At 41.1% G+C, this 13,757-nt stretch overlaps 1 protein-coding gene across 9 annotated transcripts in view; it reads left to right on the forward strand.

Moving 5' to 3' along the window:
• Positions 1–13,757, forward strand: part of ANO4 (anoctamin 4) — a 459,956-nt gene that overhangs the window by 347,639 nt on the left and 98,560 nt on the right. For 8 of the 9 annotated variants that reach the window (XM_024127263.2, XM_024127265.2, XM_024127267.2 and 5 more), the window contains 3 exons: positions 3,863–3,969; positions 10,049–10,104; positions 12,345–12,466. The exons of the other annotated variant lie outside the window; for it this stretch is intronic. In XM_024127263.2, coding sequence (XP_023983031.1) covers positions 3,863–3,969; positions 10,049–10,104; positions 12,345–12,466 — 285 coding nt within the window. The remainder of the gene's footprint in view (positions 1–3,862; positions 3,970–10,048; positions 10,105–12,344; positions 12,467–13,757) is intronic. 9 annotated transcript variants of the gene reach the window in all.

Consider the following 13,757-nt stretch of genomic DNA (forward strand, 5'->3'; position numbering starts at 1 on the left):
CCTTCCCAGAGGCAACCAGTCTTTCCAGATGTTTATATATCCTTCCATAGTCATTCTGTGCATGCACTGGCAAACATACATGTCAACACATATATCTATGTACTCCTTTACGTGTATATGTTTTCCTCTTGGACACAAATAGCTGTATGACTTTTTTTTTTTTTTTTTTTTTTTTTTTGTGGTATGCGGGCCTCCCTCTGTTGTGGCCTCTCCCGTGTTGCGGAGCACAGGCTCCGGACGCGCAGGCTCAGCGGCCATGGCTCACGGGCCTAGCCGCAGCGGCCATGGCTCACGGGCCCAGCCGCTCCGCGGCACGTGGGATCCTCCCAGACCGGGGCGCAAACCCGGTTCCCCTGCATCGGCAGGCGGACGCGCAACCACTGCGCCACCAGGGAAGCCATGTATGACTGTTTTGAACCTTATATCTGCCCTGTAGTATCTTGGAGATTTTTTTTATATCTACACTGAGCATCCTTAATCTCTTTATAGCTGCAGTGTTCCCCTGTCGAGTTGTACCATTATTTGTTTATGCCCTCCTCTCCTGATGAATTATTTAGGTCATTTCCAGAGGTTTGCTATTATAACCCATGCCACAATGAACATTCTTGTACATCTGTCACTTTGCGCAGGGGTGAGCATGCTTGTAGAATAAATTTCCGGAGAGGAATTGCTAGATCAGAGGAGATGTGATGAGGCTATATGAATAATTTTGATAGACCTGGTCAAGACGCCCTCATACAATTTGTACTTGTTTGCTGCCCAGCAGCAATGTGTGAAAGCAGAGCTGAGTTTCTGAGCCTGGGTGGAACCCTCATACCTCAGAGACTGAGCACCAAGTCTTACATTTCCCCAAACAGCTCCACTTACATGGTGTTTGCGTGTGATTTCATTTGAAGGGGGTTGTTTTGTAAGTGGCTAAGAGAAGCTTGAGAGCCGTGATGTAGGAAGTCATCACTGTTCTTTCTCTTAGCCCTCCAGTTTGAAGGAGTGACAGAGGAAATGAGATTGTTCCACACCCTACAAGAAGATCCTTAGACAAGTAACGTGGAGAGAATAGTTCATATGGTAGCTGGAAAGACGGAGTGGGTAGAAAGATTTCCAGGAAGCAGAAATAGAGGCCAAGGTATAATGAGATGAGAGTTAGTCTCATAGGCCCCCACGTCAGCTGGCGTTCTCCAGAAGATCTCATTTGTTCTCATTTGAGCCAACTTTAAGGGCTTATCATATGCCAAACCCCGTACCAGTACTGGAAATAGGGATGCACATGGTCGGTCCCTGCCCTGAAGAAGCTCTTACAGAGAAGACAGTCATGTAGGCAGACAAGTTCTATATAATGTTATAGAAACAACAGCAATGGTGACCGCTAACTCTGAGAGCTGATTAAATGGCAGACTCAGGCTCAGCAGTGCTCCTCATCTCACCTAATTGTGCAGAAACCCTATGAAAATGATTACAGTGCTATCCCATTTCACAGATGAGGAAACCAAGACCCAGGGAAGTTGAGGCACAGTCCCAACACCACACAGTAAGTGGCAAAGCTGGGGTTCAGGCTGAGGTCTGTCTCACTTCAAAGTCTTAAGGGAAAGTGGGCTTGATGCTGAAGCTAAAATTTCATCTCTCTCCTTCATGGAATGGTTTTCTGCTCCCTTCTCTTTTCGTAGCACCACGTTACTCGTCAGGGTGCACGTGGGGGAGTCAGGGAAGACCCCCGGAGGGAGATGTGAGCTGAGCTGAGGGTCTAAGGATAAGTAGAAACAAGGAGAGCGTTCCCAGCAGAGCAACTCTTGGGCTGACCCCCAGGAGAGCCAACCTCCAGGAGTCAGAAGTTTCTGCCCCAGGGAGGCAAGTGAGTGGCATGGATAAGATGACAGCCTCTGGAGCCAGACTGCCTGAGTGCAGATCCTGGCTCTGACCCTTACTGAGTGACTTGGGTGCATCACTTAACCTCTCTGGTTCTTCCCCTGTAACATGGGGCTATCCAGTACTGACCTCCCGGCTTATTATAAGCATGGAATGTGTTACCATATCTGGAGCTTAGAATAGTGCCTGGCAGCACATGCTCTATGTATTTGTTCCCATTGTAGAATCTCCAGGATCCAGGTAAAACCTAGATGTAAAGAAGAGGAAAACAAAATTGTGAAGTTCACCTGTGGTGCTTATTATAGAGAACTGTTACATGAGCTCCCAAAATGTAATGGGGTGCTATCAAAAACAGAAGGAAGCGGAAAACCATTTAATGGAGGAGGGACATGCGCTTTTAGCCCAGAATTGTCTTGTCAAGAGTGGTCATGCTTATCAGCTTTCAGTTATCTGAAACTGTGAGTCAAAAATGGGCTTGTTTATTTGTTGTCTACTTCTTTATGACATCTTTATTGGTATTAAAGTGTAGTGGTCTGTCTCAAATAAGGTGAAAAAGCAGAGGAGGATAAAAGAAAAGGAACCGCATTTGATGTAACTCTTAGTTTTCCCATCTTCCTCTTTGATGCCATAAAATGTTTTCAGAAAACCCTAGAGAAGATATAAGATAAAGGCTGCAGCTTTCTCATTTACCCACATAGCGTTTATCTCTCCTCCACCAAGTCAAGTTACTTTTTTCTGAGAACAGTATTCTATAACAGAATACAAGAGAAGTAGAAATGAGAGGAAAGTCCTTCTCCACAAAATCGGTCCATGTGATTTACATTTTGTCTTCATGTTCTCTGGCCTTTTTCTCCTTTACCCCAAACTTACATTCTCAGTTCTATTCCCAAGCCAAACCCCATGCTTGGACCACCCTTTCTCCAGGCCAGTTTTATCTCCGAATGATTTGAGCAACACCTAAGAATTCATCTTGGGAAAAGAAATTTTAATAGAGAGAGAGGAGAGAGTACTGAACTCTTTGGGTAGCAGAAGTGCAGTTGGAGGGGTGGCGAGACTTGCTGAGGAAGGTGACTTCTGAGTTGGATTTTGAGGGCGATGGCTGCTACCATTGATAAGCCTTGCATGGTGTCCAATTCATGCAAAGTACCAAATAAAAGTTTGCTGAGTTAATAAACTTTATAATTTATGAAGCAATTATACTTTCCCAGTATCTCTAATACTCTACCATTTAACACGTTCTTGGGAGGGGAAGACCTGGCCACTTCATGCTGCATTGTACGGTCCTGGAAGCTCTATCTCTTACCTGGAAAACCTCTCAGTAGGGTAGGAACACCTACTGGGAACTCAGTGTTGTGGGGTGTGTGTGTGTATGAGTCCTGTGAGAAACTGCAGAGGCTGGGTGGGCCCTTGGCTGAGAGAGCAGCAATCTTAAGTACATGCTGTAGAAGAGAGGGGGGCCCCTTCCAGGAGAGGAGGAACATGGGAAAGGAGCGTAGAGAGGCAATGTCTAGAGACGCGCCTCTGACCTCACCCCCGAGCCAGGCCAGAGCTCATTACCTAACTCTTGTGTCTATCACCCAAACCAGTTTCAGATATTAAAATTCCTGAAAATGGCATGGGAGGGGATGAGGTAGACGACAAAAGGAGATAAAAACAAAAAGAAATTTTAGTTGAATTTATCTAATGACCTTAGTGAGAAAAAAAAAAAACAAGATATGAGCCTTAGCCTTGGTATTAGTTGAAAGTTACTTAATTTCATTTAGCTCCAGCTCTTTCCTGACATAATGATGTGAATGTTCTCAGGAGGCTGAGAACCAAACTGCTGAGATTTGTGAGCCTCTTGCCTCTGGTGTGACCTCTGGGTTCTCTCATGCTGTTCCAGACATACCCTCTCTGTGACAGATGGAAGACACCTCTATCTAAGTCACACCAAATTATATCAAAGATTAGATCCCTTGCCTCCAATTAATCCTCAACTTGTGCTTTCAATATGTGTGTGCAGCTTCATCATACACAACAAAGACACTTTCTTCAACAATGCCACGAGAAGTAGAATCATACATCATATTTTACAAAGAATAAAGTACGAAGAAGGAAAAAACAAAATTGGTAAGTAGTATATTAGTATAACAAGCTACATTTGATTTGGGGGATTACAGACTCTTTCCTTTGGTTTTATTAAGTTGATATCAATTCTGGAAATGCTCATCATTCATAAAGCCTCTAACTGCATACTCCCCTGATGGATAACTCAGAAGTGTAACATCTTAATAGAATCCTTAGATCGCTTTTTAAAAAAATAACATGGCATCTCATTTATCTAAGATCATGGAGAAGTGCTCTCAATTCAACAAATATGTAAGGAGCGCCCATTATGTGCCAGGTACTGGGTGAGGTGTTGGGGAGATGAGCACTGTTCTCTCCTGGAGCATATGTTCAAGGAGTTAAAAGCAGACAATAACTTAGTAAATACAATACATAACATGAAGAAATCGAAATGGATGATGTTTCAGAGATAGACTGCTAAGGGGTGGGGGTGAGTTCAAGCTGAGATGGAAGGAGTGGTCAGGGAAAGCTTTTCTGAGACGCTGAATTTGCACTGAAACCTGAATGACCAGAGGGAGCCAGTGTGGGAAGATGGAGGAGCAGGTCTTCCAGACACGGGGAGCAACAAGGGCAGAGAAGAGCTGTCACACATGAGTAAATCCTCCAGATAATCACCTCCCCTGGTAAATAACCTCCACACATTATATTTGGGGCATTTGTATGAGAGTCTTTCCATAATATGTTACCAAATATCCTTCCTTATTAAACAGATTACTATATATCAGGAGGATTTGGGTGGCTTTGTTTTGGGTATCTCTGTCCCAGTGAGATTTTTATCAATACTTTGAAGAATGACCTATATCACTCACTCAGGGTCTAATCGGGACACAAAAGCCACACAGAATTTGAACAGGGAAAGTTAATATAAATAACTAACTGTGACAGAGGTTTGGAGTTAATGGAGGATTGGCTAGTAAAGGGTAAGAAGAACTCTAAAGAATAGAAGAATAGCAGATATTAGGAGCAGCCACCACCCCTACAAAGACTCCCCACAACAAGGCTGAGACGTAGACCTTGTTGGAAAGGGTGCCGCTGTGGTTCATTAGGTGGCAGAGCAGTTTGCTGGGGGTTCTGTGCCAGTAGGACTCTCTGCAAATCTGTCATCTCAAGTACTGGGAGAAGCTGCCTGGAGGGGTTCCAAGGAAGCCATTCACTGGGAGGTGTTGCACCAGCGTTATTACTCTGTGAAGCTGTTCAGGGGGACACCCGCCCTTAAGCAGGTGCCAGGGCTGCTGGCCACTGCAGGTTCTGGATTCCACAGAAGCTGTGAGCTGCAGAAGTCTACTGGGAGGAGCATGCTAGTACCAGGAGGCCAAACTCCTTCCTCCCCCATTGTCCCTCCAGTTCCTTCTACTGACAAAGCTTAACACTGTACCACCTGGCAAAGGAGAAGTATTTACAAGGTCCAGCTCCATTATTGCAAAGCAGGCAATGAACCTGTATTTGGAGCTAAGGGGCAATAAATTGATAACTGGCCCATAGCCTAAACAGTCTTCTCCTCAGGCTTTCAGGTGGGGTGGAGACTGGAAGGATGCATTATGTTAGTCATTGGAGTCAGATCCTAATAGATCTCAGTGATCTGGAAATCTCAGCCACATCCAAAAGATGGCATTTAATAGTTTGCACATGTAAAGTGCTGCACTCAAACTCAGCCAAACAGCTACCCTGATACCGTGTGGGAGAAATGTTGCTCAACACATCATGACGAGGGATAGACTTGGGAGGTAGGTTTAGTTGAATGCAAGTGTGAGTCACTAGTATGCTGAAGCTGCAAAAAACTACTTTGATCCCAAGCTGCATAAATTAAAATACTATAGGGAGAAACAGATACCTAGTCCAGATCTGAATACGCCTGGAATCATATGTTCAGTGAGAGTCAATGTAGGTCGGTATGGTCAAGTTGAACCTGATTTAGGGCTTTCTTGACTTCGATGGGGTTGTAGGTTAGCACGTTCTCATAGTCTCTGCAGCAGTCATCCATCCTTGGGACACATTCCCCACCCCCCCAGTAGTGTCCTCCATGACCATTCTAGCTCCAAGGATTTCCTCTTCTGAATTCCAATGGCAATTATTTTTGCAGTGTCTATTTGACAATCATGTACAACTCTTCTTTCATTACGTTGAATTATTTACTTTCAATGACATTATGAAAATTCTACCAACTAAAGAGAACCACTGTTGACATTTTTGTGTACCAAATAACTTAAGTATCACATTAATTACTCTTTTCATCTTTATACCCCATTTGTCCACGTGATTGTTTTTAACAAACTTAGGATGTGCTATACATACTTTTATCATACTTTTCTTGGTTAACATCATATCAGGAACATGCCAGAAAACAAGTGAGTGGAAGTGAAATGATTATGGCAGTAGCTATTCTGGATTATTTCATAACATGCAAATAATTTTTAAAAACGGTCCCTTCGCTAATATTGGTAGTATAATACCAGCACACCTCACAACTCATTATAACATACTAGGGTATTGAGAATCTGCAGCTAAAAACTGCTAATCTAGATAATAAGCTCCTCAATTGTAAATAAGTTGCCTTATTCACCTGTGTATCATCGTTGCCTAGCACAGTATCTGGCATATAGGAGGAGTGCTTGTTGAACTGAATTGAAAATCTTTTAAACATGATCAATGTCTAACCATCAGCGTTCTTACACAAAGACTGTGTACAGTGAGGCCATATAGCAATTATTGTGCTTAACTTTCGCATCTCAAAATGTGGGCTATTTTTACAACTAGTCAAGCTGGAGACAGAAAAGGGGCAAAGACAATATTTTTTAAATGTTTTGAAAAAAACACGAGAAGTGTAGTATTGTTACTAGTAAGAAATGATCGTTGTAAAAGTTTCTCTCATTTGATGAAAGAAGGAGGATTCTCTTCAAGAACCCCAGTGCTTTGAAAATCAGTAATGACGAACTGAAAAAATATCTGGTTAGAAATAACCGATCTCAGAATAAATTACTAACCCAAGATCAGACATTATGCTGAAAAATATGGAGTAGAACCATAAATGCTCTGTTGACCCAATGTTTCATTATCATCTTTGGTTTCGTAAATAAAAGAAACAACATGTTAGAAGAAAATTTAATTTATTGATAGAATTAATGTTTATCCTGTGTTATTTTCTGCCTGAAACTCTTTCTGAAAGTGGCATCTTGCATGAGCCAATATTGATTAGAGATCATACAGAAATACTGTCTGTAAACATGATTTATAAGGGTATTTCAGTGGAGCAAAAATTACCACTATGTAAGTTTTTCAATTTCATTCTGAGTTTATTACAACTCTGAAAATCAAACCTAGTGAAATCCATTTTCAAAATAGAGCAATTAATAGATCAACAAAGATTTATTTAACAATATAAGTGCATAAAATAAATCTTGAGATGAAGTCATATTTTCAAAACTGGTGCTCAAAGGGGAAGTTAGTAAGGTGATAGATTTTAAATATTAACTACTTTCTTACTTTTCAGGTCTGTGATAAATTATCATAAATTTACAAAGGTCATCATGAGAAGTCTCTTATTAGGTCCCCGTGAATCTTATTTTTTCTATTATTCCGGGATATTTGAAAGTTATTGATGATATATGTAGAATTCTTGATAGAGGCTCCAGAAAATCAAAGCTTTCTACATAATCATTTATTCATTCATTACAAAGGTATTTATTGAGGGCCTCCTTTGTGCTAGACAAAATACAAAGCCCTATGGATATTTGTATTTCAGATGCTTTTCTTAGACATTTAGTGTTAATGTCAAAGCATCTTAAAATACATTTAATCATGTTACCATGATTAAAAATACCTAAACATTAATTGACCCTCCATCAATAAAAAGTGAATCAGTGCGTGTTCCATTTTCCAGTTAGGCTAAGCCTCTGGGCTCTAATCAGGATCTAAAGCATGGAGAGTACTCATCTATAAGCCACTTGAGAGACATCCTTCCAGTCATCTTCTCTGACGTACCTTTTAGGAAGTAGTATTATTCTTGATCTGAAAGAAACTTTAAAGATCAAAACATTACACTTCTACTTCTGGCCAAGATGGAGTAACAGGCACAAGATTTGCTCTCCCACCTGAAACAGGCAAAAAAGGAAAAACAAAAAATGTATGAGACGACTATTTTCAAGACACTGAACACTGGGCAGTCAAGAACAGGGAAGCCTGAGGACAGAAAACAAATGAGGTGAGCCCTACAGTCGCCCCAGCTTACTACAATGAGATGGTTTCTGGACAGCAACACAGGGAAAAAGAATCCAGGCAGAACCTGGTAGACTCCCTGAGTTGAAAAGGTGTTGCCGAGAGTCCAGGGAGACCAAGGCAGCCAGAGTTCACAGGACAACATACCAGAAAGCAGAGAGTTTCCCAGAGAACCCTGAAGATCTGCAGAGGGCCACCTCGAGTATTTAGCAGAGTACCGATTAGTACAGACATCAGGAAACTACCCAAGGCCAGAGAAAGAGCAATCCAAAAGGATTTCCAATGAGATTGGAACACCTCATAATTCACAAAGGATTAAATATAAATGGTCTGAAAATCCCAGTCCAAAATTCAGAAGTTGACATTAAATTTTAAAAGCAAGACCTAATTTTTTTGCTGCCTGCAAAAATACACTCTTTAAAGACACAAATAGGTTAAAAGTAAAAGGATCAAAAATATATATATAGCACACTAACCAAAAGAAAGCTGAAGTGGCTATATTGATATCAGACAAAATAGATTTCAGAGCAAAGACTATTACCAGGGATAAAGAAAGCCACTTTACAATGATGGAGGAGTCAGTTCATCTGGAGGACATAACAATCCTAAATGTTTATATGCTTAATAACAGAGCTTCAAACTACATGAAGCAAGAACTGCTAAAAGAAATAGGCAAGTCCATAATTATACTCAGAGGTTTCAATACCCCTTTTTCAATAATTAATAGAACAGTAGACAGAAAATCAGTAGGGGTTAGAAGAACTGAACAGTACAGTACAATTAACTTAATTGATCTTTTAGACCACTTTACCACCAACAGTAGAATACCCGTTTTTTTAAATGCACGCAGAACATTACCAAGAGGCCATACCTGGGGACATAAAACAAGACTTAATAATTCTTTGACCACAATGGAATTAAATTAGACATCAATAAGACCATCTCTGGAAAATTTACAAATATTTAAAACTAAATATATTTTTAAATAACTCATGGGTGAAAGAAGTCAAAAGGGAAATCAGAAAGTTGCTGTATTCAATGAAAACACAGTATATCAAAAAGTGTGCAGTACTTAGGGAGAAATTTATAGCACTATATGCCTATACAGGAAAAGAAATGTCCCAAATTAATGACCTCTCCTTCCACCTTAAGAAACAAGAGGGGGAAAGGAAATTAAATCTAAAGTAATCCAGAGTAGGTAGATGAAAGGAAATAATAAAAATCAGAGAAGAAATCAATGAAATGGAAAACAGAAAAAAATAGAGAAAATCAATGAAACCAAAAGCTGGTTCTTTGAAAAAAATTCATAAACCTGTGGTGGACACACCCTAGGGTGACTCCCCAATGTGTAGTCCCTTCCCCTTAAGTGTGGGTGGAAACTGTGGCTTGTATCTCACCAATAAAGCATTGCAAATCCACATATCCAATACCCCTCTCCCATTTTATGGATGAGAAAATTGAGGCCTGAGGACAAGAGGACTTCCCAAAGTCATCCCCTAGTCTAATGCAGAGGAGTTAGGTTTGTCCATATTAAAGCTTCTGGACGAAAATGGGAGAGCTCCTGGTGGAAAATCATCTTTTTGGTATGATTAGTTCATCCACTTCTCTCAGCGCACGCGCTTCTCTATGCCAAGCACCATGCTAGGTGTGCTTCACTGTTTTGTTTCTGTTTGAAAACCTGATTTTCTAGTCCTTGATTCCAGTTTCCTAGCAGATAGCAAAACTTTCTAAACTGTTGTCCCCAAGTAGGTTTGAACCACTTTTGAAAATGTAGGTTGCTTTCTCCAAAAACTACCACCCTTACATTAGTCTTACATTGTGAGGATTTAAACTCAGTATTCATTCACATTGGACGTTTTTATTGTTGTAGGTCTGAATCGTTTGCTTACTAATGGCTCCTATGAAGCTGCATTTCCTCTGCACGAGGTATTGTCCTGCCTTTTCTCCTCCTCTGTCAATTCTGTGTTGTTAAATCAGCTTCTGGGGATAGTGATTAATTGCGTTTGTTGATATGATACTTGTTCAGAATAATTTGTTCAGTGGGTAGTTGGGGAGGGCCTATTTGCATTGTGATATCTCTCCCCCAGCCTAGATTTATTTCTGTCTTTTTATTCTAATTGCATGAGTACTTGAATCACGAGTCACTCAGCGTGAATTTAGAGGAATAGCTGAGGGACCCCAAGTCATAAAATTAAAGAGGCATTGAAAAGTTGCATGAGGCGCCAGACCCAGCGGGAAAATGTCTCTGAAATATATGGTCTCTGCAACAAAAAATTTTATAGCTAATCCTTAGAGAGTGGGAGAAAGCCGTTTTGCAAAGTCTCTAGGAACTAAAGGATGATAAATAGAAATTAATAGTATTGTACTTATTGTTGCTTAAGATGTATAAATTTTTATATTCTCCTTATTTACTACATGGTCTTTGTCATCTATAAGGACTTTTGTAAATGTAACTGTGATTACCCTTAACTCTGTTTCCCCCATTAGACTTTGGGTAATTTAACCCAGAATTCACTTTATATACATGGGTTTTCAGGGACGTAATTTTCATGACTGGTGAGAGATTACTGTCATTTTCATGGTACTGAGCCTGTACCAGTCGCAGTACAACACAGAGAACACAAAGATAAATATCATAGCCCATATCCTCTAGGACCTCACACAGTAGCCAGGGTGAAACTACTGTTAGAGAGATTTTCAGAAAAATCTTCTATGAGAAGCAATGTTAACAGTTGGCCAATTAAGCTTGGAGGACAGTTCCAACTATCCACCAATGGCAGGTCTTTCCAAAATATACTTCTTATTTGGCTTATGGTGTTTCTTCTCTTGATTTTAAACACCAGGAGGATGGAGAGGATGGTGTAGAATTTTTAAGCCTTTTTCATTAAGGAGACTAGAGGCTTTCGTCTGAGACCCTATTATAGACAGCCATGAAACCTTTTTGGAATGATCCTTTTTGTGTAACAGAAGCAAACATTTTGACACAAAGGTTTTCTGGAGTCACACACAGGTGTTTCTGAATGTTAAAGACAGATGTCCCCAAAGCATATCACGTGGTTATTAGTTGGCATTGCCCCCCAGAAAAGGGTTTCAGTGATGACTGCATCCTTCCCGTGCCCACCCCTTGCCCACGGTAAGGGCAGTGTCTGAGCAGTGGTGGGTGGACAGAAGTTTCTGTGCAGGCAAGTGGGTGGTGGGCATCTTTCTAAAGCCCTGTATTTTATAAAAAGAGAGCTTCCAAATTAGTCAGAGCAGCTGCAGTAATAGCATAATCGCTCTTTTGACTTTTTGCTCTCCGTTTAACTTGATTATATTATTCGACCACATGACAGCCTTCAGAGGCAGGAAGGGCAGCTCTTGTTGCCTTGTTTTATGGTAAAAATTTAAATAGAGGTTTAGAGAAATGTTAGAGTGAGTTGGTGTTGAGCTGAGCTAGAACCTGAGTTCCGTGTCTCTCGGGCCTGTTCACTTTCCACTAAGAAAGGGCTTCTCAAGTTAAACTGTCAAACATTAGTTCACCTCCAGAAAGTACCTGTTCTATCTGTGAAACTAGCATTTCCACTAACTGAACTTAGAAACGCCCTACTCCACTGGCCCATGGTCTCCTCATTTGTTCCATGAGGAGGTTGAATTATATTTGAATTATTGTAATTTTTAGCTAACTTACCACTCTTGCATTCTGGGGTTTTCTTATAGACAAGACCATTTGACCAGGTTACAGCTATGGCTGTTTACCAACTACTCTATCTTGAGATAAGTGGAAAAGAGAACTCATAAGTCTTGGGCACGGCCTCTGGGGCAGGATGCTCTATTCATTCAAACCACAGAAGAAACCTAATGAGGCAGATTTTGTTAGTTCCACTATGACCTGGGAATCCAAGGTTCAGAGAGTATAGGATCTCCTAGGTAAAAAGTAACAGAACTGAATTTTAACTCAGTTCAGACCTGCCTGATTCCGGCAAGCACGGGCTTTTTACTACATGGCATCAACATCAAGATTATGTCCAGAATAACTAATCGTACTGCTTTCCCTTCAATAGAATGGATCTGTTTTTTTCCTCATGTCACCCCTATTGCTACTCCTGCCATAAAGGCTAATATTACTATCAGCTTTTCCTTTTGGCTTTTGTGGGTATTACCTCAACAGCAGTGGTGTTTTTATCCAGGGAAGTTACAGAAGTAAAAACTCCATTAGAACCCACGGAGCAGTAAACCACCGCCATCTGCTCTATGAGTGCTGGGCCTCCTGGGGCGTGTGGTATAAATACCAGCCTTTGGATCTTGTAAGGTGAGTTTTTAACCAGATGCAAATATAAAGTTTACACAGGCTGATTAGGGCAGACTGTCAACTGGGACAAGCCAACATTGGGGGGAAAAAAAAAACGGTCTGAGGTGCACAGCTGACACTCAAATCTGACTTCTTCCCAAGAGGGCAGCCTATCAGAGGACATGGGTCGTTCTTGGTAAATCTGACCTCCCTCTGACGAGGCTGGTGTTTCCTCCAAAAGAGCCTTGGAAAGGGGCATGTGAGATCAGCCAGGCCTGCCCCAGGATTCCATAAGAAGCTCATCACCCATGTGACTATTAATGACAAATTATCCATAACAGTTGTAGCGAGGTAACACTGCTTGCATATATTAGTGACAAATGGAATATTAGTTACTATTATGCAAGTAGGAAATAGAGGGTGCTGTCATTCTAATAAATGTCAGGCTTACTTTAATTTTCACTTAAAACTAGTAACCTTTAAAGATTGTTTTAATTCTGCAAGTCAAAAGAGTATATCTCCTTTTAACCTATGATATTTGTGCAGTGAAAATGTGTGTTTTCTTTAACTGTCTGTGTATGCCTAACTTTCTGCCATGGAGGCATTATACTCTGACATCTCATTATTTATTTAGAGACTGATGATTAAGATTGAGTAGTAACAATCCACACTTAATGGATTCCTTATTAAAAAGAAAGTCATGTCTCATTTCCTAGACTAGCCAGATTTATTTCACTTTTCCCCGAGCCCTTAAAAAAATGATGCTAGAGGAAAATGAAATAATAAGACAACTCACTTTACATTTCTTCTCCCCGGGTAGTCATTCTTCCTTCCAGAGTCCTTGTTATAAGGGTTTACTCCTGTTGACCCAAGGCCATTGACGAATTGTGTCCCCTTCTCTGTGTGAGTAACAAATGATCCAGATGATCTGGGTGAGTGGACAGTATTTTCTGAGATGAGATCACTTGCCTCTGACGGGTCTCAATATACGATAAAATAGTAGGGAAAAAATATCAAAGCCAATTCTCTTCCCAGCCTGAGTTCCATGTTACAGGATTACATCGATTAAAAATTACAGAAGATTGGGCTTCCCTGGTGGCTCAGTGGTTGAGAGTCCGCCTGCCGATGCAGGGGACGCGGGTTCGTGCCCCGCTCCGGGAGGATCCCACATGCCGCGGAGCGGCTGGGCCCGTGAGCCATGGCCGCTGAGCCTGCGCGTCCGGAGCCTGTGCTCCGCAACGGGAGAGGCCACAGCAGTGAGAGGCCCGCGTACCGCAAAAAAAAAAAAAAAAAAAAAAAAAAAAAATTACAG

The sequence above is a fragment of the Physeter macrocephalus genome, chromosome 6, assembly GCF_002837175.3.
Source record: "Physeter macrocephalus isolate SW-GA chromosome 6, ASM283717v5, whole genome shotgun sequence".
Lineage (NCBI taxonomy): Eukaryota > Metazoa > Chordata > Mammalia > Artiodactyla > Physeteridae > Physeter > Physeter macrocephalus.